The following is a 27,743-nucleotide window of genomic DNA, read 5'->3' as shown; positions in this document are numbered from 1 at the left end:
CCAGTTCTCAATTTCTTCTGTACTTTTCATTCCTAAAGTTCCAACACAAGAGGAATTGGTCTTAGAGTTGCAAAAACATCTGAAGCACCAAGGTGCTGTTTGCAATACAAAGTGAGGGGGCTGGGAGGAAATTGCTCAGCCTAGTGTTTGTCTGCTACTCTGCCGAGCAATTCAAACAGTATCTGCCACTAACAGCATCAAAACTTCCTTGTGTTTATAACGGAGATGAAACATCAAAGGCATCTGCAGCTCTGATCAAACATAAATCACCCCTTCAAACCCAAGCATGAAATACCATCTGGGCTTTGCACACACCAAGCAAGCTTTTAAGCCATTTCAGTGAAACCTGCAAGTCTTCGCATGAAGAACAGCTCATTCGTTGTTCAGCATCTCTTGAGTCACCAGAACTCTTCCAAAGGTTCATTCAACAGCTGAGGTGTCTGCCTCAATTATAGGCACCCACATTGTGACATATGGTTTCCACTTTATGCAACTACTGGCTTATCTACCTTGAGGTACTCGTGCCTGAGGTACTGCCAGTTGCTTCCTTTCTTCCACCAAGAAACTACAGATATGGCAGCACAAAATCACCCCAGTACCAATTCTGCTTCTAAATTAGAAGCCATTCTAAGCAATAGTAACTTGCAACAAACAAGTTCAGTCAGAAATTAAGCAAGACAAGCATTAACCTCTATGAATAACTACCCAATTCAAAACTTCATGCAATTTCAGCCCATATATTATACTGAAAATATTTTAATTTACAAACTTGGCCATGTAAGAAGTTTTGCTACAGGCACATGTTTTCACTGGTCCTTGAAAGGAACGGTGCCTACTCAGGCTGTATTCTTGTCAAATCTGCAGATATAAACCTACACAGCTATGCGTCCAACAGTATATCTTCCCCTCAAGCTGATCCTGCCTAATTCTGCAGTTCTTCCCTGTAGGTATACTTGTACTGCAGGTAGGAGATAAACAAGAAAGGATGTAAAACCAACCAGCTGCTTCCTAGCCTAAGCAAACTTTTGTTTTCATTTAAAGCAGATCTCTAAACTGAGGAAAAGCCCTTTTTAAAGCATGATTATCTTTCCTCACAGTTCGTGCATGCAAAACATTACCTGTTAATGATCCTGGTCACTGTCTTTTCAAGAAGATTCAACTTTGTCTTGAGACAGGTGGTAGCACTGCTATTAGCTGTGCAGAGCAGAAACAAGCTCTGGAACCCTAGGAAGAGTAGCTGGACTCAGCCACCAGGAGTTCAAAAAAAATCACTTGTTTCTTCTCTAGCATTTGCCCATCTGAGCACTTGACATCAGTCCTGCTTACCGCACTTAAAGTGGAGAGGCACTTCTTGGTGAAATGCTTTTCTAGTCTATGAAAATGACTGGTGTGCCACCTAACTGATCAGAAGAATTGGTGACATTACCATTACTCACCTCCAGAGCCTGACAGCATCCTGCTCACCTTCAAGCTACACGTGGAACAAGAGCAGTTGGCAGCATACACCAGGTTCCAAGCTGGCTTTCCTTCAGGCAGCATAAAAAAGTTCATCCTCCACTGCAAAAAAAACTGCATGCAGGTTAAGCAGTATCTCCTAAGAGGCAAATACTAAGCCATGCACAATTCAGGAATGACTGTTTGAACAGCTAATCACAGCTCTGTGGCAACAGCACAACTCTTTATAGAGTGCACATAAATTTGTCACAGAACATGCATCTAGTTTATGCAGTCTCATGATATGCTTCAGGAAAACTATCTGCTTTGTGCATATATACATGCGTGCCCTTGTCAAGCATTGCTGAAAGGCACACAGCCTGAAAAAAAAAATTAAAAAAAAATCAATTAACCCCCTAGGGAAGCAAAACAATGAAGATGACTTTGCTCACCTTGCACCTAAAGTCCCCTCTAACATACATGATTCCTGGCCTAGGGAAACAGTACCTGAAGAGGAGGAAAGCAAGAGTAACACTGCTACAGTGAGCTAATTAACCAGCAATCTTTTTATATGCTGGCAGCTTATGCTAGTCACATTAGACTTATGCTGCATAGGTATATATTATGTAAAAACTCCTGGCACACCCCCTCCTACAACACATTTCAGACAGATTACCAAAACCGTTGGCTACCTATATATGCGAGTCACTTTTAACCTAATCTGACTTGTAAAAACTTACCAAGATCTGAAGGTACAGCAGTGACTAAACTCTGAACTCCTAGCTCTACCTTTAGGACTTCAAAATAAAATCCACAGACAGTATCCCTTAGTTATTAGTGTGCAAAACCATAATCAGGGTCATTGATTCTCCCCTTCTCCTTGCCTCCAGCACCTCCATATCCTCAAGACTGATCTCCCTGATCTCACTGGGTGCAAGCATCGGACGTGATTCCAGGCCCTGGGAATCATTATCAATATTTTGTCTCCTGATCAGGTGCTACCATGGAGCTTCATCACCTGTATGTGATGTACGTTTTGTGTAGTAGAGACTGCACAGAAGTTTTACTTGTCTTTCAAGTTAAAACTGGATGCATGCTTTTATCCCAGTGCACCCAGGCAGAGACACAAGTACACATGCATGTAAGTGCAAGCATTCAAAATTTTCTAACCATCTTGCACTACTACTTCCACAGAGAAGTTCTCAGCACATCCTAAAGATAAAGCAGGTTGTCCAGGTGTCTTGCAGGTAGTCAGACAAGTGCAGCAAGATGTGACACCTCAAAAAACAACCTCCAGTGACACCATTGTGCATCAGAAAAGTAACTAAGCTCAACTGATGCTAATTAACTATGCAATCATGATTGTATCAACATGTATCAAAACAGTCAGCAGTACAGAAAACAAAGTGATTAACTCAACTTGTACTTTTATTTTCAGGATTAAAAACCAATGATATGGATGTGTAGTAAATCAGAAACAGATGTGAATCCCAAGTTTGTCTGCAGTTCAGATGAGGCATTCTAGTTTCACCAATTGAATTGGACAGATTGGTAAAGGACTAACTGCCAAAAGAAAGAGAAACTGCACAAACCAAAGAAGAGTATCAGCAACTCCTCTTTACCTGCTCCATCTGCCCCCCTCCACAGTATAATACAAATAAATTCCAACTGCAAAACACATTTGAAATTGAGAAAAAACAAAGAACTGAAGTTATTTTTATGTAGGATGTACTGTTCAATACTTTTCCAGAATTAAGAATACATTGCAGTTCAATCTAAGTGAGATATGGAAGAAGTTATCATAAGCCTAACAAAGGGTAAGCAAAGTACTGTTTCAATGAACAACACAACATATAAATATTCAGGAATATAAAATACAATCACATTCAGCAAACAGTTCTAAAGTTGACATCCCTATTCCAGTCCCTACAATTAAAAGTCAAAGCTTGTTTATGTGATAACACTTAGAGAAACATACATGTTTACAGAAGCACACACACTTCAAGACAGACACATTGAATTGGTGGGACTGATTTTTTTTTTTTTAAATACAAAACAGACCGATTTAACAGCCTCAACCAAACAGCTAACAGGATTCATTAAAAGGTGGGACTAAGAGAATCACTATACTCTTACCGCAGTTTGCCCAACATACATGTCCTTAGCATAAAATTTATTTGCTCTTCAGCATATGCTCTGGCTCTTGTACCCATCTGTTGAGTCAAAAACCAAAGCTGGAATAAGAATTTGTCAATCACCGAAAATGAAAAAACCAACCTCTTCCACTGCTGGAAAGACTACATCTTGACCTGATCTGAATGTGGAATGAAGTTTCTCATATTAGACAATTTCTGTTCTTAAACAAGCACAATTTGCTTGAAGTTTTCCCAGACAGTGTTCCTCTGACCAAAGAATTTGCTTATTAGAGACTGGTAACAATATGCTCAAGTCTAGATGAAAGCCTTAATACAAAGTCCACATGCAGTTGTAGTAAGTAGTATACACTCAAGTAAATCAAGTTATACATGCTCTGTCAGACTTCCATGAATAAACTGATTTTAAACCAAAACGGTCACATCCGTTATTTATCTACAGAAGTCCTCAAGCCTGGTCTGCTAGATGATACAGCAATCAACTCTGACACCTGAGACAGATAGACAGAGAATATTTCCAAAGGCTTAGCCAGATGAGAACAACAGATAAACATCTTGGCAGATGCCAGATGAGCCAAAATTCCTGCTCAAAAATGCTTCTTGTGCTTTATAATACAGGTAACATTCTAAACTCCAGCATACTAACTCAGTACCAACACAGCAGGAAACAATGTGTTAGGAGTCAAGGTATCATTTTCCCATTATTCCTTTCTTCTTTGAAGAGTCTGTTCAGCAGAACAGAGGCCTTTTTACAGCCAACATTTCTGCTCTGACGACTCCCAGTCTGACATCTCTCACTGACCACAGCATTCCTGAAACTTGCCTTGCCAGCAGTGTTACCAGTGGGACTCTCACCATCACAAAGCATAGGAAAGTTAGTATTCCTTCAGTTCTTCAGATAAAATTGGACAGCAGTAATCTGTCCTTTGTTCTCAAGAAACCCCAAACAGCATTATAACTCCTGGCTCCACAGCTGTCCAATATTACAACAGCAGATCCCAAATAAGGAGCTGATAGATTGTCAGTCTGCAAAATCTAGTAGTAATTCCTCCTGGTTTTCACCTACTATAAGCTCACAAAAAGATGCTAGAAACTTACATATGCTTCTTAACAACCTTCTCCCTACTGCTTCCCCATCAGGGATACAGTGGTTTCCTGTGCCTCATGTATGCCCTATTGCAAGTGACAGCGATCAGTGCCAGGAGAACGGGCACACACCAATCTGCTTGGCATTCAGTGAATGCACATTAGGAACAGAAGTGACAGTCCTAAAACAATGCTTAAGTAACCTGAATCTGTAATAACAAATTATACAAGTAATTATTCAAAAATATGCAATTCAAGTATGTACTTTGCCTCAAGTAGTTGCTAGTTTCCTGGCTTTTTCTCTCCCAGCACCCACAGAATGGTTAAGTCCTCAGAAAAATTCTTCTGAGGGAGTTTTCCACCTAAGCCATTTAAAAGCAAACCCTACTGCTTGGGGAAGATGGAAACAAGAAAAATCAATGTATTCAACAGAGGTCTCCATCAACAGCAAGGAACCCCCAGCCTTCTCCTGCATTCACACCAATCTTTATTTTCATCAAGCTCATATATACATGATCTTGCAGGCTCATCAGTTGCTCCTCTGCAGCCTGTACAGAGGCTAGACTCTCAGATGAGTTTCTCTGTACAAACTGTGGCTGCTGTCACTCCCCTGCCAGACCTGCTCCACTCTGCTTCCTGAAACCTGGCTAAATGCTGCCACACCTTCAGAGTGAGCACTGGATGCAAAGTACTGGCCTACTTCCTTGATCCTCCCTTCCTGTCCAGCTCACTTTTCTGTTTTTATAATGCTGGAAAACAGTCTACAGCTCAAAGTCCAAGTCTAGATGACCTCTGTTTTGTAAAGTGTGTGGGAACCTGGTATGCAGTGGTGCTCTGCCAGAAAGACAAATCTGTTATATGGGTAGCTTTGTTCCACATAACAGAAGAAAGGTAGTTCCTATTGCTTTGGATTGTTTAGAACTAACCTAAAACCAATTCCAAACATCAGCATTAACACTGCCTCAAGTGTTCATAGGAGATAACCTGTTGTAGGCAACTGTACTAATTGCCCAACTCACAATTTTGACTGTCAGATTCCTCACAGAGACAGCAGCACCAAGCACTGCTCTGTAAAGACACGCTAGTGTCTTCAGACAGGTCTAACTTATAAGTGTTCCATACACACACACTTTGATAATACTAAAGCTATTTTCCATTTCTTTTCCTTCCACTAGCACTATTAACTCCTACCATGCCTTTTTCAAGAGCTAACAGCAAAGACACTAGAAAAACTTTCGAGTTTGTACATAATCTAACCAAAGCCCTGAGTTAGACACCACATCTCTATTTAAATAAATACAAGAGAAATACTAGCAACAGTCATTACTGTACACACACAACATAAATATTGGTTAAACCTGATAAATCTCTTTTGAGGTAGATATATACAGTACAAAATACATTAAGGGTCTAATGAAAGATCATACTTCACCTTCTCTCCTTGTCCCCCAGTTCTTCAGGAAACCTTGCAAATGTATTATTTCTGCCTTATCAGCATCCAAACCAAGTTTGTGCGAGTTCTGAGCTCTAAGATAATTTGCAGCTAACAGACTACTGAAACCAAAGCCATACATTTAACTCTGTCATGAAGTTTCAGTTGCAGCCATGAGAAAAGTAGGTTAACACAAAATTCAGCTAAAGGAAGAACCAGGTAATTTAAATAACTTTGCAAACAAAATAGTGCTGTTCCAACAGTTCCATCAAGAAAAAAGCAGCAAAAATAAAAACCTTCTGCTAGGGTTTTCAAAGGAAGTTTGAAAGGAAAAGGAAGTTTTAAACTAGAAGTTGGAGCTTTAGTTACCCAAAACTGATTTTCACGGCTTTCCCTGTTATTGAAACACAAGAGGAAAGGAGAAAGCTTGAGGCACACATGCCCCCACTCCCACCTCCCTCAGAAAAAGGATTCATTGAAAAAAAAAATTCAAGGAACTCTAATGAAAACCATGCAAACAGATAAATCGGATTACAGTCTGCTCAGAACTCAGTCAACATTCACATGGAAGGTTTGCAAACCTTCAGATAAACATATCCTTGGTTCAGAGTTTGTGACAATCAAGCAGAGATGTTTTGGATTTTTTCTGGGCTGCTAGACCATGACAGCATACACAGGATATGGTAACAAAATAAATAATAAATCTAGAGATTCACTTTTCTTTTGAATAAAGTATCTATAAAGATGATCCATTCTCTTATAAATAGCTTAAAGGTTAATACAAATTCATCATCACTGAATAATTAGTGCACCAACAGTTGCTTGAGGAAGACTGAACAGAAGTACCTGCTTATCAGTCACATTTGTGTTGTTTTTTTAACTAAAGATAAATCACACTGTACGACTGCTACTAGCTAGTCAAAGTGCTGATAAGTACCAACATGCGACTGCATCAGCTTAAGCAGCACTAAGGCCTACCTGAGCTTGTGTGACTGTTGCTTATTTTGTCACAAGCAGGTGCAGGCTGGAGAAATTTTTCCCCCATAGCTATGGCTCTGACTACAATCACAACTTTTGCATCTGATTTTGGAATTTACTGTCACATTGTAAATCAAAATAAATATTTGGGTTTTGAGCTGTCCCTGCCAGCTCCAGTTCTTTGAATTCAAAGCAAACTCCCACTTAGCCCACCTCCTTCCAGAGACAGGCTATCTGGGTGAAATACATTCCCCAAAGAAAACTTAGAGGATGGAAAAAACAAATGCCCAGCAAACAGAAGAGCTGTGCTGTGATTTCTAAAATGGCCCAACAGGAATTCAGACTTGTGAGTTTTAATCCTCAGTTTGAAGAATGAAAGATTCTCCAAATTAATGCCAAAGAAACACACTTAAACATGATTGCAGTAAACATATTAGAGTATTAAAGTAAAATAAAAAAGGTCCAGCAAAGAGCTTGCAGTCCAAAGAGAACACACCAAGCCTTCGCTCCTCAGGCCAAAAGGACAGTTTGGATATTCAACGCAGTATAACAGCTTTGCCCCTGAACAACAGCAATATTGTTTCTTCAAGCAAGTCAGAGGTAGTGTCTAAAACAGTGCAATTAATACAGCAGCAGCCTCCAGCTGAGCCCAGCTATGCCTAAGGTGGCCCAAGAACAATACTGTCTCAATTGGCTCGGTTACACTGCTGCTAAGGGATCAGCAGCAATCCTTGGTTTAAGTCCTGGAGTTGAGAAATAAGCAGGATGCGCACACAAGGGCACGGTGAGTCCGGTCACCAGGGAGATACGCACCATAATTGGGTACATCTGCTCTGGAGGCCAGTCTCTTGTTGGCAGGCAGACACCGCACCAGACTGCAGCAGATGTGTGCATAACTTACTCAAACACGTAGCCACAGACATGCAGCAGCACTCAGACAGCACTTTCTGTTCCGCTCAGATCCAAACATCCCTGAAAGAAGGACTCTGCCTGTATGTGATGTTTAATCACATTTTGTCTACAAAATGTGTTTTTTTTTTTTTTAAACTAGAGATTACAGTAGGCTTCACTTAATAAATAAAACATTTCACATAGTTCGAAGAGGTCTACTGCATTTCAAATGCAACAAGTGGGAAACAGCAATCAGGACTTAGTTGAGGATTCATCGTCTTCTAAAAGAAGGTCGTTTAGTGCAATAACTGTAGCAGCAAAGTCAACCAGCTCCACAAAGTCTGATGTAATTATGTTAACACCCATAATGCCTGGCTTCTGTGCTTTCACCCAATTCAAAATCATGGGCAGGTTCCTAAAGGAATTGAAATAAAGAAAATTAAACATTTTAAAAGACAGTCTTCTCTATACATACTCATTTCAAATGCAACATGCTGCTTACAAATTACATCGCCATCTCACATTCGTGATTAGGTCCTGACTGCCACATACAATGCAACAGACTGATGAGAAGAGCACTTAACACAGCATTTGGTCATTACTTATCAAACAGAAATATTGGCCAGTCATCAATCCAAACTACCATGTGTACAAAGTAACATTTGTGAACTCTATATTCACTGAGCAGGCTGTGCTACACTCCAATTTTTTCCATCCTGGTTTGTTTTTACCCAGTAAATGTTTAATCAAAAGCTTAATTCCACAGCAGACTTCAGTGTGGCACAAAGCAAGGCTATACCTGGCCCAAGACATTCCCCTGCCCACCCCTGCCTTAGAGTGGGTAAGGAAGTTCTTGGGGGCAATGCGCTACATGTCTACCAAACTCTTTTCAGCTTCCAGATCCACAGACAGCAACAGGATCAAAGAAACTAAGCCCTCAGCTCTATAGGGGTTGAGCATACCACCATACATCACTACAATCAGAGAAAAAATGAGGTGTGGCAGGAATTGAGTTTAGTTAGAAATTCTAGCATCAGGAGAAATTGAGTGATTTCTTGGACACAGAGCAAGCTGGAAGTCTGTAAAACCTTTTTTTGCACTCCAACATGCAAACACCAGGGTTTTCAGCACCATTAGATACAAACGACTAAGTATAGTAGAATTATTTAAATTAGTGTCATAATATGCATACAAAATTATATGACAACACAGTGGGCAAGTGAATTAGATAAAAGAACGGGGAAAGAAAACCAAACCCTAAAGGCACCCCCCATAGCTCTTGTTCTAAAAAAAAAAAAAAAGAGTCTTGTCAAAGACCAGCAGACAATAGAACCTGAGTCCAAGCATAATTACTACCCCTGTCAAGGGACACACCAGACTCGAGCCAGCTAAGTGTGAATGTTGCCATTTCTCCTTTAGCAAGGGCTCAAAGACACTTAAATATTCATGTTCAGGGCAAAAGTTCCATATGAGAAAGCAGCCATCTACAAAGAACTGCAAAGTCATTTACACATACAAATCAGCATGTGTAAATGTATACAAGCAATCATGTTGCAGCAAATAGCAACACCTATTTTAGGTTTTCACAGTTTCTTTTCCAACAAGTGGTAAGGATGGGGCCAAGGGAAAGGGGTGGAATGAAGGCAAATTAACAGACTACCAGTGGCTTACAGCCCACATCTGTGCCAGGAGACACTTGAAACAAAATTGCTCACCCATCCCATGAAATTGGATGATCCTTTACTTGGTTAAAAATAGAAATTTAGTAATATCTTTCCTTTAATTATGAGACAACAGTCCATTTAATATACAGTACACAGACAAGCTTTATCTGTGCTTTTGTTAGGTCTCCCCACCGAGGACACCCTTGTTTTCGTGCAACTTTAACAGCAAACGCCAGTCGTAAAGCACCCGAGCACCATCTAGTGCCCAAAGCTGACCACGCACGTGTGGGCAAAGCACAAGCCAGGGAGATCTGAACATACTGTGGCAAACTTCGTTTGGGTTTCATTATTTTTTGCTAGATTAATGTCTGTAAACAGGAAAGATGTTGAGAACTCCATGATTTGTACTTCATCTGGAACATGCTTACTTCCATCAACAACTTTTATGGCTGCAAAAACACAGCAATTGTTTTTTTCCAAGAAAATAAGTTATATTGACTTTGGCCTCAAAACGATAATACTGTAATTATTTCAAAAGTGACAAGTGATTCTCTCAAAGCAACATGAGCTGGTGGACAGAGATGTGTCTATGTCACTGCTTATTATTAAGCTCTGCTGCTGATTGATTTAGACCAGTTGTGACCTATACAAATGTAACTTGGAAGCCGGTATCATTATGGCAAGATAAACTGTTAGTGACATCAAAAGAGGCGATATTAAACAGTGAGCCAGGATGCCAGATCCCACCAAGACTGTTACAGTTCTGGCAATTTTTAGCAAACAGGCTACAAGGTGATAACAAAAAAAGATGACATGGAACCTATACTGGTCATGCTGTTAACACTTTTAACAATTGCAGGCAATTTGCACTACTCAAAGTAAAACTTTTCTCTTTGCTCACAGAAATTAATTGCACAAAAGTCAGTGGTATAAAAAAAAAAGTCAAATTATTAATCTTATTTTCTGGTAAAAAAACCCAAGATAAAATACTGCCTTAGGTTGCACATCTTTGGCCACCACTGAAATAACTGAGAGATTTATACAGACAAATACAATACTGAGCCCACAATTTACCTAAATTGCCTGAACAGGCAATTTACCTAAAAGGAAGTTGTGGAGAGGAGGGTGCTGGCCTCTTCTCCCAAGTGACAGGGGACAAGAGGGAATGGCCTCAAGCTCCGCCAGGGGAGGTTCAGGCTGAACATTGGGAAAAAATTTTTCACAGAAAGGGTCATTGGGCACTGGAACAGGCTACCCAGAGAGGTGGTTGAGTCACCTTCCCTGGAGGTGTTTAAGGCACGGGTGGACGAGGTGCTGAGGGGCATGGTTTAGTGTTTGATAGGAATGGTTGGACTCGATGATCAGGTAGGTCTCTTCCAATCTGGTGATTCTATGATTCTACCTCTGTGGCACAAGCTTTCCCCTCCCCCAAATTCAAGTTCAGCTAAATTGGAATGAATTATTGGTTTGAAACATGTCCAGCCCATTATTTTTTTAAATCACATCACATTTGAAGGGAGCTCCGATTCCCAGGAAACTGTTACATATATACCTTGTTACTTTAATATTTTCAATATTTTTTTAATGACTGCAAATCTCTCACAAGCAATAGTAATGAAGCAAACCCACATGTTTTCATCAAGTTTTACTTCCAAGCAAACATCTGTTTCTTCTTTACTCAAGTGCCTCTTTTAACATGGAACACGTTAAGTAAAGAACTAAGAAATCAAGCCAAAGTCCTTACCTGTGAACAAGCGTGTTCTTCAGACCACGAATTAAATGCCGTGCAATAGTTTTCACTCGAGGAGTGAGAATTGCTTGGGAAACATGAAAAGTCCCATAACGACTTCGTTCCTCAAGAGTGGTCTCCAAGAACTGTAGCAGTTTGTGCACATTGGTTGTATTAGCCCATGGTGCTGGCATTTTATTCCCTGGCCACAGGAAGGGGTATTCCTCACACAAAGGGTAGTGGTAGAATATGAGAACCTAACAGAACAAAGAAAAAGGAGAAAAAATAAAAATTCACAACTATGTTATTTATATTTTTAAAGGATGTTGCATTGGTTTATGCTTATACAGTGCTGCTGAAGCTAGCATAGCAGTGAAAAGAAGACCAAACAAAAAGAAGCTGCTCCCAAGTGGTCAGTGTCAGTTAATTTGTTGCACTATTGTCAGCCAAAGAGTTCAACATCATTTTGGTGAGCTGAGGACAGGATTGCTTCAGCCTTTAAGGATCATCAGTTTAAAATGAAAAAGTTGCCAGGAATATACTGAAATGCCATTCAAAGAATTCAGCTTAAAAGCACTTCAATGCATCAGAGAATATTACGTTTGTACTTGAAGGATTTTAGCAGTCTTGCCATCTTCTGCATAACTGCTATTAAGCAGCTAAAGTGTACTGGGCCAACTGGCATAACAGCATTCCACTCGCACTTACTGCATGAGATGCCAAAGTCAGACTTCTCTAAATCAAAAGTCAGTATTTTATGCCTTGCAAGGTGGTTCTCTACAAGAAGATAGCACAAAGATGCACCAGTTGATTAACACCCAGACTTACAAATAATTTAGTTCTGGACCCTAGGACTGACAGCAGGAATTCCTTAAAGCCCCATGTACTTTACAATTTAAGAATTGTGTTCTTCCTGAAACCCTGTTGTCAGTTTGCTGGTACGCAGGGGAGCAGTTACCACAGAGAAGAGGCATTTCATCTTGCCACTATAGATTAGTATGGCAGCAAAGGAGCTAAGAAATCCTGTACCATACCTTAATCATGTTAAAACTTATATGCTTCCCACTTGCCAAAAAGACAGCAGTTATCAAATCCTCACCAGTTGGCACAACATCCTCTCCCAGGAGAGAAACCCATTTTTAAGGGGCACAAGGCCCCAAGGATGCTATCATTTAATTATTTAACAGACATGCTTGGGAACAGGACACAGTCCAGCCACACCATGGATGGAAGGGCTACACAGTTGCACAGAAATGGAGGAAACATGCACACTACATAAAGGTGACCCTAGGAGGCTTTAAATTGACTGTCAGCAGCATCCTTGGTCCAATACCTCTCAGTGGAAATCACACCTTGCCTCTTTATTTAAGCCTTAACCTTTCGTGTTTGAAAAACATTGCACATCCTTTCCGTACCTGGTGTTTCTTCTCCCACATGTACTGTAATGTCACATATTCTACACATTCAACAGAACAAAGTTTGGATCCGAAAGCTGAGCGAATTCTGTTGATCAAGTAGTAGTGATGGCTGTCATCCATGGCGTAGAAGTGATTGAAATCCAAGAAGACTACTTCTTTGGGGTGTTGCTCAAGGAAGTTGTTGATCTCGTTCAGCCCATCGCATACTTTGATGCCAAATAAGCCATGTATGAAGTAAATCTCTTGTCCTATTTCCCCAGGTTTAGAAGATACACGAAGATCAAAGTAGCGGATCCCACCTTCCAACTGCTCTTTGAAAGTCAGGTTTTGAGTCACTGACCATTTCTTCATGATCTTTTTAACCAAAGAAATTCTGGCCAAACGTTTGATGGCTGTGGCTTGGTCTGGTCCCACAGGAGATTTCTCATCAACCCAGTAGCTGAAAGAATCATGTGACCCTAGAAAGAAAAGCCAAGAACATTGAATTTTAGAAAACTGAGTTCTCCAAAACACACGCATCCACGTGCCCTGTAAAATGAAACAAGTCCTACATGCATGGCAGGGTTGCAGAAGAGTTATGTTCAAGTGCAAGTCCTTCAGACTGTCCCTTGCACCTTAATTCTCCCTAGCCGTACAACAAGAGCTACATTTAAATTTCTCTGTTTGAACTCTTTCCTTGTGCAAGCTCCCAATTTCAACACTCTGAAAATCATGACCACAAAACGAAGCCATAAAGGGAATCTTCCTTCAAATCTTCCTTCATTTACAAACTACTAATCTACCTCCAAAGTTTTCCCCAAGCCTGGTACAACACTGATTTGAGACGAGAATCCAAGGATTTATTTTCATTCTACCTGGTAAATCCAATCATGACCTAATACACCAAAGATGCTGGAACATATATCTCTATTCACACGACAAACAGATGGAACTATACAGCATATCTCACTTTAGCCCCAAGATGGTAAATACTTACGAGCGGAAGCTCACATTGGACAAGTTCATCAGCATGTCTTATCTGACAGTGTATTTGAGCGACCACAGGTATGGTGAACAAAGTTCATTAAAAAAAGTGATCAAAATCACCAGTTCCTGCCAAAAGAATCAATGTCCAATAAAGCTGTTGGAACATAACCTGTAACTTGGCAAAAAACCTGGATTTCCAGTATAAAATGAGTGCTTACTAGAAAAAAAACCCAAAAAAAGAGACTGAGGTTTACCAGGGATTTCTAACCATTTACACTAGGCACCGCCATTCTGACCAGGGAGCTGCAGCAGCTTCCTGCATGACTCCCCTGTGAAGTCCTAGCCAGGAAAAACAGTACAGGAGCTCTAATAGCCCTGCTTCTTCCCTTTGTTTCTTCAGTACAGCAGATGTGTTTCCCCACTGAGCCAAACCCCACCAGCTTCCTGCATACACACTGCTGAAGCACAGGGAAAGTATCTTCACATACACCCTACATGCCCCCAGTCACTACAAGCAGCACCTTTTCCAGCAGCCCCAGGGGGACAGTGAGCCCATACCATGCTGCCAGCCTCTGTTTTCCCTTCCTGCATGCCTCAGAGTTCTTGTCCCTGATTCTGGGACTATACTTATCTAGAATTTCTTCTTCTACCTCAGTCTACAACTCTTAACACTGAAAATGACAAATTAGGAGTTTAAGACATTTGAGGCACCCACAGCCTCTTTTACTCAAACCTTTTTGTATACCAGTGCTCACTTGAAAGATTGATGCATTTCCTGTGATGCAAGGTCAGAGCTATAAACAAGATTATGATCTCAGTTGGATTATCCTGTCAGGATTTTTTAATCCAGATGGAAGAACAGACTGTGCGTAAAACCAAATATCAGTTCACATCAACCTTAAATGCACTCTTTCTCCAAGAATTTCAGCTGCTTCAAAAGTACTGAAAACGAAACATGAAGGTTAGCTCTCAGGCTTCACAAACGAACACTAAAACTAATTGTAATCAGTTCTTCACAAGTTCTGTGCAGTAATTGTAAAAGTGTGCCTCCTATGTGGCTTTCCATTCAGTCTTCTAGAAACAAGCAACAAGTAACAAAAAAGCCGTTTTTAAAATAAGTCAGTTTAAGAAGTGAATTAGTACCTGTCACAGTAAACTACTCAAAAAACAGCTGTCAGTTTTGGAGTGACAGCTAATTTTTTTCTTTGCCACCTCCAAAGGTGTGACTGATCAAAATACAGCAGAATCAAACATCCAGTAAAGTCATTTCAGTAGAACCCATGTAAGGCCTGGCTCATGCTGCAAGCTGCAACTTAGACATTTTGTGTTTCATACACATCCCTACGCAGCAGAATGAGCCCTTTAAGCTACTACAATATTTGGAAAGTAGACTTCAATTGCAAGTAGCTTGTCTTCTGCCTCTGAATGAGTCACTTTGCACAGAATTAATCCAGTTTATGTTTTTATTCATGCAGGTGTTGGTCTGGGCTTTAAGTTCATTTCCAACTTCTTCCTCTATTTAGATCACTGCAGAAAATGGTTTAACATGCTAGGACTACGGCTATAAGAAACATTTTATTTCATCTTAACTAAGACTGTGCAGCAGCCTCTAGACACCCGTCTAGAGAGGTCACAGCATTATGCTCCCCTCAAGGTTACTAATAAATTTGACTTACAAAGGAATGACAATTTTATCTGGCATCAAATACATTGTGTCAACTCAGAGCTGTCTAAGCAAATCCGAGCCAAGAAACAGCTTGTTTTCTCAAGTCTGATCACATACTCTACAGCTACAAAAGAGTTGCCTTTCCAGACTGCTGATACAAGGCACATTTAAGGATGCAAAGAGCAAATTTCTCCTTGCACTACCACAAACCAATTTCTATTCATAGCTCTAGAAAGCAACAAGAAAGAAAAGAAGCCACAAGCACATTGCAACTTTTTCAACATGTATTGTAAGAACTACACTCCTTAACAGGGCAGCTGCTATTGGAGAAATTTAACTATGTGACACTCTTCTACAGCTAGAGAAGATTCTTAAAACTCCTTCTCTGTGGTTCTGCTTAAGAACCTAGGAAAACTTCATTCACAATGAATATGAATATGTATATTTACATATACAATGCATATACCCAGACAAAGTAGAACATTAACTGAAGCATCTAAAAACCAAGCTCTCCTTTTCACTGTTGCTAGAAGGCAACCTCCTAAGAAGGGCAGAGGGGCATCATCAATATCGTGGCTGGAAAGACACGGCAGAAGTCCAATTACATTCAGCAGTCAATTACAGAAGGCCAGTCACCAACTGTGAGAAATACCTGCACCAAACCTGGACTCAGAACATTTTAACTCCAGTAAGACAAAAAAGCAAACTGAAAACTGAGAAGCAACAGCACTGGACACTTGTTGGGCTGAGAGGTAAGAGCTAGGTTAGGATAGACATCATCCACCAAGCCCTTCTTTAATTTAAGATCACTGTGTTATTTTACCAGCTCAGCCACTGGTTTTTAATATAGCTTAGCTGTGATGTTAAGCTACACACTAAGCTGATTGTATCATGATGTCAAAATAATCCCTATTCTCCTTCACTCCTCCCCTACACTCCACAGAAAGCCTAGCCATTCTATAGCTATGGCAGGAGCCAGGCTGGTTACTGATACAGCACTTTTTGAAAAGGCATAACCTAAACCAACCCAACTCTGCACAACTTCAAAGGCAAAGGCCAGAGCCTACACCAAAAGCATGGAGCAGACCAGCCTCATTCTGTTAGCAGCTCAGTCTTAGAGCCACTAACCACATTCTCAAATCATGTCTAACACAAGGATGTGTGACGATAACTCAGATACTGTAACACTCCACTGTAACAGCAACAGGGCAAGCACCACAGAATTCATAGCAACATAAACAGAAAAGTTCCATGTGTAAGAAAACCTGTGGTCTGTGTTCCCCACCACCCAAATGGTACGCATCACCCCAAATTACACTGACTACTTTTCTTGAGCTTTTTCTTGCTTCCTGAGAAGTCTTATCAGCAAGACATTTCAGATATCTAACATCTTAATATAAAAAAAGCCCTATATTGATTAAATAAATTCATTCCTTCAACATGTTGATTGTGAACAAAGCTATTAATGAATCTATGTGTTTATAACCTCCATCTTACAGGCCAAGAAATGAAAGGGCACAGAAAAGCCAAGAAAATTTGTCTTTGTTGTCCTTCACATGACCAAAGGGCATGTAATTGCACGTGCAGCACACTTGAATCACTGTGCACGAGAACAGATTAGCATTCAGACTGCAAGTCTTACTGAGCTGCTCTACTGTCATGGCATCAGCCTGGTGCTCAGCCCTTCCCAAAACCAAGCTAGGCACAGGAGATAAAAGACATTCTGTTTTGCCAATTGCTTCCAAGGGGCTGAGAATGCATAGCATGAAACATCAAGTATTAAACTTAAGCATGAAAGAATATGCACATTTTAAGAAAGAAAACTGAGGTACTGATAATCAGCTGTCAGTTCTTACATTAATAGACAATAGCTGCTCTATTCTGGTTTCATTTCTTTCATCTAACACAGACTAGAAGTTTCAAGAAAAGCAGTCACATCCCATCAAATGTCCAGATATTTATCTATCAAAGGCTATAATATGGTTAGAACAGTATTGGAGGTATCTTCCAGGTGCCAGATTGTTAAAATGATGGATAGTCCTCTTAAGTTTCTCCCAGTAAGTAGATCTGTAGATTAATTTTTATTCATATCTTTAAACCTCCTTTTATTCTTCTTACACTAATTTCTCAAGTTAATTGTATGTTAAACAGGTCATTTCTCAAATCAATTTGTATGTTAAATAGATGATATTTCACTGTTCAGGATGACTTTTTTTGTTGAAGTCTTTGTGCTAATTGTTAGAAAGTAGGCTTTTATCATTAGATCTGCAGCAAAGTCTCATTTTCCAGTATGTCTATTTGTCATGCTACTTAGTTACAAATAGTCAAATTAACCCATGGTACAGCTGAAATTATACTCATCAACAGAATGTTATTAAGCCTTGAATTTCAACATTTACCTGCCATATCACTTTGTTTCATCTTTTGTTTCCACATCAGTACTTTCTGCGCATATAGTTGCGGCACAGGCACAGGAATGAGCATCTCACTAACCCCAGTGTCCTTTTGCAAGCTTGTAAATTCACCTTCAAGGGATGTTAAAAATATGACTACATGGCATGCAAAGCTTATAGATCTTACAACATACAACATACTTGTGCACTGTCAATTACTTGACAAGACAACAACTTTTTTCTGATACAAACATGTCACTAGTCTCCCTGGTTGTAAGGCTGTGGGCTAGTCAGAAGCAGCAGCTAAAGACACCTTCTGAAAAAATCTGGCTAAACAAGAAACAATTAATGAAAGCAGAAAGTCATGAGAGTGCACAGTCAGTAATTTGAAATAGATCTGAATAGTTTGGTTTGATCTTCACATTAATGGAATGAAAAAAAGAACACAAGAAAACCTCATGTTGTGTTAAACGTCAGTAAACAGCAAGTTTAACATACTGTACCAACCCTCCAGAAGCATTAAAGGGTTACTTATGGACAAAGAATCACCCAGCTGTAGTGACGCCAAACTTCTTAGAGCAAGATTTGCTCACTGGACAAAGTACATTCCTCATACATTACAAAATACCACACATGACACAGCATACCAAGCATTACATAGCTCAGACATTTAGAAGCAGAGTAATCAAGTTCCAAAAACACAGGATGCAAGTGCTAGCAAGTTAAGACTGTTGCACAAATGTTCTTCTAAACAAAACTTCCTGCGTGTGCCACAACTGAGGGAAAGCCAGGATAAATAAAAGTGCCTCTCAAAGCCCAGAAGTCCTTAGGATTCAGGTCATTAGCAATCCAGATTTTCTAATCAAAAGATTAAGAACTTAAAAGCTCTTCACCAATGAAAAGTGAATCAAATAGTTAATATGACCTTGTCCAGCAAAAGGAGAAGAGGCTGGAATAACACGCATCCAATTGATAATTAGTTATCTAAAACTATTTAGATGAATACTTATATTTTAATAGAATCCTAAATGAATTTTTAGGTATACTTACTGCAGTCTCATTAGGGAGGACAAAGCCTAGTTAAGACAAAATCCTCTTAGGAAAACTTCCTTTCCCAGTCAAAGAACTACCCCCATTTCCCTCGCTGCCCCCTTTCAGTGTGGGAAGTGGCAGTGATGGCGGGTGAAATAAAAGGGGTACAAAGAGAAAGGGAGAAAAGGACTACTTAAAACTGTCTCAGACAATATCACATAGTAGTGTGCTTTTCTTTCCAGCCAGAAGAAATTGTTTAGAAGTGGCTGGAGTTCTTGCTCTCAAGATTTTCTGGGGATTTATCAATAACTTAGCATTTATCAGCAACTCTAGCTGTCTCCATTGGGAAAACAGAAAGGGGCAGTATTTCTCTACCATGTCAAAGCCTGAATGCATCCATCTAATTGCTCTGAAAAGAAAAAAATCTCCAGTTTAGACTCATATATCCCTCTTTCTTGGCCACTCAAACACGTAGACCAAGACCTCATTCTTCTGAAAAAGCTCTATGGAATTCTCTTGGGTTTTACATAGTACTTTTTCCTCTTCATACATCTTTTCTGGAAGAACAGGCAAACTGGAACTTTCACAGAACATAGGAGAGCAACAACCACTTATATCAACATTATGATTGGTTTACTTTGAAGTACAACTTCAGCACGACCAGCACTCATTTACCAGGCAGTTACATCACTCTAGGGCATAGATTTTTAAGAAAAAAAGATTTTTTTTTTATTTAATCAGGAAAAACAAAATCTTATATCTCTGAAGATAGTTTAGTTACATGGCATTTTGAGAACAATTTGGTTTTGGCTAAACAGATGAAAGAAAGAGAAACCCTAAACTCTGAGGCTGGCTTTCCAGGGCACAGACCCAGTGTTTGCCACACCAGTTCCTCACAAAAGGAACACTTCGTTACTAAGGAATACTGGAACAGCTTCAGCTAGATACTCTCATCAGTGTAGTGGTCCAGGTATTTTAATAGTCTCTCACTAGCAAGAGTCAGTATTTGCTGCTACAATGAAGTAGACTATCACAGTTAATAAAATAACTCGTCTTTTTAGGCAAAGTTAATCCTGTAAGCTTTACCTTTACTAATCATATCCAACATCATACTTGGGTAAATATTTTTGGCTAATGGTAACTAACTCATTGAGTGGTAGATATCAATTAAATTGGGAAGGAAGCCTGGTGAATCAGAGCATTAACCTTTTATACTCCCACCCTTTGAGCTTTAAGCCAAAAGATAGCCAGTTTAGCTGATTCAATGATCCTTTTAATTTGTACTCCAAAGAAGCCCTGTTTGGATGGAGGATGCAGTCTCAAGCTCACCACTGCTCTTTCTCTAAGGAGGCATGTGCATAACACAACAGCACATGAACTGAGAAACAAGACAACTGCAGCATTAACAAATTCAGCAGTTCACCTCAGTGTCATGCAGGCGAAGAGTAAAAAGAAAAAAATCTAGTAAGATCCCTGTGGCCAGTTTTTAACTGGACAATTCTGCTGTTTCTTTTAAGAACCGTTTCAGTTCTGCTTGGCCAACTAGAAGTTTCAGCTACAGTCATGCTGACACTACCATGAGCAAACTATAGAAAGATATTCAATTAAAAGTTAAAAAGATAATTTTAAAAGTGTATGTGCTATGCGGAAAAAAATTAATAAAAAAATCCAAGCAGCTTGACAAGTGCTGCACTTTGGAGAAGACAACCAACATCTACTATTTTAGAAGGTCAGGGACACACCTCTCCTCATAGATCAGTGAAAAATTAAAGACATTTCAACAATTATTTCAGCTCTCTAATATAGTCTTATTTTAGTCATGTTTGAGCCAAGATTACTTTCTCTGTTAAAAAAATGCTCTGGAACTGTAAAATTCAGCCCTTCCATTAGCTTTAGCTACCTATAGCCCAGCATTTCACAGGCAACTCCCCATCAACTCTCCAGCCTGATGTAGGCAGAAGAAGCACCCATACTGCGATTGCTCTGCATGCTTAGAAATGTGATCCTGGCAGTCCTTCTATATGCCTTTAGAGGATGAGCTAATACACATGAAGATGACAGAAAAAGGTCTGTGCATCACCAGAAACCATGACTGAAGAGGTGCCCTCCCTGTTCCCAGAGATACAGGCGGCCCTATCCTCAAACTCCACACCAGCAGGACATCCCACTGAGCTTTACATGCAGCTTTAGACATAGTAGTATCTGAAAAATTAGCTTTTGGTGACAAATATTTCTCTCCATGTTTCAAAATTAGACTCAGTTGTACCAATTGGACCTATAATACATAAAAAATTATATTTCAACATTAAAAAAAGAAAAGTTACAATCTAGGATGAATATTGGCGTTAAGTAACTTTTTAATATCATTTCAAATTGCTGAACTAAAACATTTTTCTTTTTCCCAATTTTCTATTTTTCAGCTCTCTTCTCTGGAGATTCAACTCAAATTGAACTTAGTTCAGACTCAAATTAGTTTTTTCCCAGCTGAGCTTAATTCTTTCCTCAACAGCAGGTTCATTAAAGCTATGTGAAAGAACATAATCCCCCATATTTTCTTCATACAGCCATCCTACCTCCTATTTCTTGCCTACACCTGCAGCACTATAACACACCAAGTTAACCATCACACCCCCTCAGGAAAGCCACACGCTCCAGCATCCACCCTGGGGTTTGTTCAAGCACACAAACAGTTGTTTTGGGAAGCCCATATAGCAGAAACTACTTCTCCCAGAGAATTCCCCCAAACCATTTTAATCAACACAGAAAACGTTTCCACCAATTCACCTTGCCAAATGCACTCCTTTGCACTTGTAGAACCAAATAAGAACCAATGGATAGAAATGGGAGTTCTGATCTGTTTTTTTAGGTGATGAGAGACTGAAGGAATAGAGTAGGTAAAACCAGGGCCAGGAGAGGCATTTTACTAGCTTGCTTGTATTATGAAATTGCATCCATAACTATTCTGGGTGCTCCTGCAAGAAGCAGCTTGCTTGTTCTCCCACACACCAGTGGATCCTTACTTAAGGAATCATAAATTTACTCAAGAAGATAAGGAAAGAAAAACACCACTGGGAAAAACTCACAGCTAACTATCCTGACCAAAATGGGCAACCAATCCAGGAAAACAGTTTGATCAGAAAGAGCAACTATGCCTACCAATTATATCATGGCTCTTAATTATTCAAGGATGGAATAACCCACACAGGATTAAATGCATTATTATCAAGACCCAAAGGAAAACAGAACTGCCTACTCTTCTGTTCATCACTTTCATCAAGCACCTTGGAGGCTGGACTAAAGCAATCAATAAGCAAACACTGATAGTTAGCAGTTAACATCTGCTAGATTGCTTTGCTACCTCAAGACAACTGACACAAGCTTATTGTGATCTCAGAAAGTGATCTAATTGAGTTGACTGTCCTAATACAAGTATTCACTGAACAGCTCGATGGAACTGGATAGCAGTGGTGTATCTTCAGAAGCAGAGAGACTTCCCAGAGTAGCATCTAGTTAATTGTGATAATGCAAAAATTACCTAAAAAGTAATACTTTGTACTGAAACAGTAAAAATAGGACAAGCTATGAATTATGAGCATGCAAGGACAAGCAAGAAAGAGGTTAGGTATCTCTAGCAAATTCATTAAATTATTTACTTTGAAAGCAGTAAAAACAAAGCTGTAAAGCACAGCAGTTTTTTTTCCCTTGTAGCATTTCTCAGGGTTTGGGGGCCAGGGAGAACGACAGCAGCAGATACAGATTGAGAAATGACCAAAGAAACCAGTAAGTGGCATAGTTTAAATAATTTTATGAAATTGTGTACAAGTAAAACAGCTTGAGATTAAACACATTACCCTACACATTATCCTGCCGAGGTCATGCTCACAATCAAAATGTTTAAGGGTTCATTTTTAAACCCACATTTGAAGAGGATTAGTCTGAAGTATAATTAAGAGAAAGCCTTCTATATAGTTTCATAGAAGATCACTACTTGTTGGAGGTGGTTAATTTTGTTGACTATCACATAAATTGAGACATTTCAGTTGCTTGATATTTGGCAATTTCTCATTGCAAAAAGATTCCTTCTCTCCTCAGATCACAGAGTAGACCTCATCCCTTTTCCTAGGTTTAGTATTTATAATCTGCTGGTTTAGCATTTAGTCTAGAGTTTTTCCAACAGAAAGAAAAAAAAGCCTGAATTCTGAAACTCATACTCAAGCCTTAAAGGATGACACTGATAATTTCAGACTCTCTTGTTTTGAGCAGAGTTAAATTGGTATGTGAACACCACACTGTTAAGCTTCATGAAACACCCATCTTAAACATTTGTTACAAGTTAGTTCTAGCAATTTAGCAAACGACAACTTTCTCTGTCCTCAGGTAGCACATTTCACACAACACTTAATAGCTCAGGGAAACATAGGATAGTTTACATTAAAAATGACCCCCAGAGGTCACAGGGTCACAGCTATATTATTTAAAGCAAGTGAAAACAAGCAGCTCTAAAAGGGCAACTTTTTGCAACAGATAAAGAAGCACAACTCTACACAATGACCTCCTTAGCTTCACCCAAGAGGGTCACCAAGACTTTCCCCCATACAATACCGTATGATGAACTAAATCTAAGCAGTTTCCTTTCTGTGCATGCTATTAATTCTTTCACTTTAAATAGTCCCATCATGCCACCATTTTACCCTTTTTTATAAAAAGTAAAGTCTTAACCCTCAAATGCTGCATTCTGCCAAGTAGAATGTTAAAAAACCAAAACCAAACAAACCCAAAAAACCAGTTTGAGTGCTGAAAGATGATTTTGTATAAACAAGTTTTAAGGTTTTAACTGCTCCAGCACCTTCATTACAGTTACACCTTTGCTCTTACACACAGATTGGGAGCTTTGTGAGGAAGGAACAAAATCAAAACAAAAAAGTCAAGTCCATTATCCCAGTGTTGAAAACAAATGCATCTAGAGATGTACATAAGCTGGCCATACCCATAATAAGCACACATGGTTATTAAGCATGAACAAAACTGCTCCTCATTTGACCTGAAGCCTGCCTTTCACCTCTTTTTTGAAGGTAGCACTGTCCTTAAACACTGTTCAGCATCTTTAAACAGATACCTCAATTGCAACTCGTTTTGCACAACTCTTTCCATGTGCACCGCTAGTAACATCATCTTGACACTCAAAAAGCTTTCTTTGTCAAGTGCTACACCAGAAGTTCACTTCATTAAAGAATCATTGCACTAGAGTAAAAAAAAAAAATCCCTAAACACCTACCCCAAAAATGCCTTTACTTACAGGTTGCATGAGGCACGTACAGGAAAGGGATGGGAAAACGCAGCAACTTTCACTACAAATAAACATACACCACAAGCATTTTAAATAAAATACTACTAATTTTAAAAAGTATGGTATTACTGAAACATCAGCTCATTTTCTTGGTTCCTTTGTCATAAACAACACACGAATCATACTCTAAGTGACAGACAGCAACAATGCACTTAACAAATCAGCATCATAACGTTTGGCAAATAAAGTTTTACAGCCCTTAAACGGCTACAACAAAAAGTTGAATTACTACTGCTCACTAAAACAGAGAATGAAGTTTTAAAATCTGAAGCTGCTTTAAATTTACGCAGACAAAATCCTTTCTGGCCCCTTCTGTATTCAAATGGACATGGTTACATAAAATAATCTTGCTTCTATCAAGTGGTGTGTTACTTGTGATTAAAACAAGGCATTTCAGCTGTTCTAATTCAGGAGCAAGTGCTGTGGTACCCCACAAGAGGCACGTAGCGCCTTCTCTACATGCTTCAAATGCCATTTGGTTATCTGTGCTGGCACTAAAGAGGATGTCACTCTGTTTCCAGGGAAGTGCCTCCACACGTCCTCTATACAACGCATACCAAAGACACTATCAGTAAATCAAGCCTGTGCCACTAATAACTAGTCTAACATATTCCAGTATCAGAATAAACCGCAACACTAATTGCCCATAAAATCTTCCCTAGTGATATCTACAAGCAGTGCTAGATTATTTTTTACCATCTGTGTTTAACAGAGGGAAATGCAGCCTATTCCTAAGCACCTTCAGGGTTATCTATGGGCTTCCTCACTCGTCAGTTTACCTATCCATGAACCAGAAGCGACACTTGCCATTTTCTTTAACTCAGAGCTTTGTGCGGGAGCAAGTTAAGTTCAGCTGGAAAGGGGGAGAAATTTATAAGCAATTACAGTATGTCAGTGCCTTCAGCATAACATCATACATTGGGTTTCACAACCACGCTGCACTTCTTCCCCTCTGAGGAGCCATCCGTACAGGAGACATTTCCATTTGAAACCGACAGACACATCAACGTAAACAAACCTTTCCTGTCTTGACCCTCGATTAAACCATAGAATCATAGAATAACCAGGTTGGAAGAGACCCACCGGATCATCGAGTCCAACCATTCCTATCAAACACTAAACCATGCCCCTCAGCACCTCGTCCACCCGTGCCTTAAACACCTCCAGGGAAGGTGAATCAACCACCTCCCTGGGCAGCCTGTTCCAGGGCCCAATGACCCTTTCTGTGAAAATTTTTTTCCTAATGTCCAGCCTAAATCTCCCCTGGTGGAGCTTGAGGCCATTCCCTCTTGTCCTGTCCCCTGTCACTTGGGAGAAGAGGCCAGCACCCTCCTCTCTACAACCCCCTTTCAGGTAGTTATGGAGAGCAATGAGGTCTCCCCTCAGCCTCCTCTTCTCCAGGCTAAACAACCCCAGCTCTCTGACGTTCCTCATAAGACCTGCTCTCCAGCCCCCTCACCAGCTTTGTTGCTCTTCTCTGGACTCGCTCCAGAGCCTCAACATCCTTCTTGTGGTGAGGGGCCCAGAAGTGAACACAGGATTCGAGGAGCGGTCTCACCAATGCCGAGTAAAACCAGGGGAGAAACCTCCAAGAGGAGCTCAAAGGTCACGGCTGCCTTAGTCAAAGCAATGAAATGAAGCAGGTGAAGGGGCGAGAGGCTCCCAGCGGTGCTTACGCTCCCCTCCCCCGTTCTCCGGCCGGGGGTCCCGTGGGCCCCGAGTCGCAAGGAAGGGCTGAGACACCCCGCACCCCAAACCCTCCCCTTACCTGGGATGGCCAGGTGGGACAGCGGGTAGGAGCGCAGCGCCGCCGGCAGCGACCCCATCCAGTCCGCGTTGCTCTCCGCCGCGGCGGCCGCCCTCTCCCTCCCCCTTTCCCTCCCGCGGCCTCTGCCCCGCCCGCCCGGCGGCCCCATCCCGGCCCGGGCAGCGGCGCGGCCGGCACCGCCGGGGACGGAGCGGGCGGCGCGCGGGCCCCGCGCTTATGTAACGCGCGCGCGCCCGCCGACAGCCATTGGCCGCCGGGCGACGGACACGCCCCCCGAGCGCGCCCCCGGCGAGAAGGCCATTGGCCGCCTGGCGATCGCCGCGCCCGTGGCCGCGCCCCCTCACCCATCCTCGAACAGGTGCGCGCCCGCCGCCAGCCATTGGCTTCCTGATGGCCACGCCCCCTTATGCTATAGACCACGCCCACACAGGCAGAGACCACGCCCCCTATTGGACCGGAGCGCGCTCTCCGCCAACCATTGGCTGCCTGGCGCTCGCCACGCCCCCGCCGGAACCAAGACCACGCCCCTAACCGACCACGCCCACCGCATATCGCCACCGGGCTCGGCCACGCCCCCCCGCTGATTTGATAGGTGGGCGACACCGCCAGCCATTGGCCGCCGCCGCCCAGAGACCACGCCCCCGACCGAGCACGCGCCCGCAAGGCCACGCCCCCGACAACAAGGCCACGCCCCCTCAGTTAATAAGTGGGCGGCACGGCCCGCCATTGGCTGCCTGGCGCTGGCCCCGGCCCCGCCCCTCTCGCTTCTTTAATAGGTGCCTGTACTCTCGCCGCAGGCGGCCTCAGGCGGGGCTTCTGTTGTCCCAGTCACCTGAAATTCAGATTCCTCTGAGCCTTCGCTGTTGATGGCCCGGGGAGACACTGCTGCGGATCATAGAATCGCAGAATCACCAGATTGGAAAAGATCCACTGGATCATCGAGTCCAACCATACGAATGTGCTCCATAATAGCTTCTAGCTTTTGTTCCTCTCTGTTCCTCTTGGGTCTTCTTCCTTACTACTCCTTTCATAGACCCATAGAATGGTTTGGGTTGGAAGGGACCTTAAAGACCATCTAGTACCAACTCCTCTGCCCTGGGCAGGGACACCTCCCACCAGACCAGGCTGCCCAAGGCCCCATCCAGCCTGGCCTTGAACACCTCCAGGGATGGGGCAGCCACAGCTTCTCTGGGCAACCTGTGCCAGTGCCCCACCACCCTCATCGTGAAGAAATTCCTCCTTATGTCTAGTCTAAAAATGCCCCTCTCCAGTTTATACTTGGTTGGAAAAGACCTTTGGGATCAAGTACAACCCTACCTGTCCACTACTAAATCATATCTCTAAGCATCTTGTCTACCCATCTTTTAAACACCTCCAAGGATGGTGACTCCACCACCTCCCTGGGCAGCCCGGGGCAGTGCTTGAGAACCCTTTTAGTGACGGAATTTTTCCTGATATATAATCTGAACCTCCTCTGGTGCAACTAGAGGCCACGTGCTCATCTGTTCAGCATGTAAGTGTGGACACTTGCACGCACGTGGCAGGAGTCATAAAATCATGGAATCATTAAGGTTGGAAAAGATCTCTAAGATTATCCAGTCCAACTGTCAGCCCAATACCACCATGCCTACTAAACCGTGTCCCAAAGCACCACATTACACTGTTTTTTTTTAACACCTCCAGGGAAGGAGACTCCACCACTTCCCTAGGCAGCCTATTCAAATGCTTCACCACTCTCTCAGTAAAGAAACTGTTCCCAATATCATAGAATCGTAGAATCATAGAA

General features: G+C 41.3%; 1 protein-coding gene across 1 annotated transcript; it reads right to left on the bottom strand.

Moving 5' to 3' along the window:
- Positions 1 to 2,844: 2,844 nt before the first annotated feature.
- Positions 2,845 to 26,105, bottom strand: PLCXD2 (phosphatidylinositol specific phospholipase C X domain containing 2). Its single transcript, XM_069869093.1, has 4 exons — positions 25,958 to 26,105; positions 12,783 to 13,243; positions 11,383 to 11,624; positions 2,845 to 8,389 (listed from the first exon to the last, which is right to left on the bottom strand). Exons 1-4 carry the CDS (start codon positions 26,103 to 26,105, stop codon positions 8,227 to 8,229), a joined length of 1,014 nt encoding a protein of 337 aa, XP_069725194.1. The 3' UTR covers positions 2,845 to 8,226.
- Between the last annotated feature and the right edge of the window lie 1,638 nt (positions 26,106 to 27,743).

The sequence above is a fragment of the Phaenicophaeus curvirostris genome, chromosome 1, assembly GCF_032191515.1.
Source record: "Phaenicophaeus curvirostris isolate KB17595 chromosome 1, BPBGC_Pcur_1.0, whole genome shotgun sequence".
In the NCBI taxonomy this organism is placed as follows: Eukaryota; Metazoa; Chordata; class Aves; order Cuculiformes; family Cuculidae; genus Phaenicophaeus; species Phaenicophaeus curvirostris.
Note: the sequence above shows the minus strand (reverse complement) of the source record. Positions and strands in the feature narration are given on the sequence as shown.

Bases quoted from the DNA above. Each gene is read 5' to 3' on its own strand.
- PLCXD2 (XM_069869093.1), bottom strand. From the start codon at position 26,105: ATGGGGCCGCCGGGCGGGCGGGGCAGAGGCCGCGGGAGGGAAAGGGGG. The intron at 11,625-12,782 runs GTACGGAAAGGA...TTGTTCTGTTAG, and splicing joins TGTGGGAGAAGAAACACCAG to GTTCTCATATTCTACCACTA. The intron at 8,390-11,382 runs GTAAGGACTTTG...CAATTCCTTTAG, and splicing joins AAGAACACGCTTGTTCACAG to GAACCTGCCCATGATTTTGA.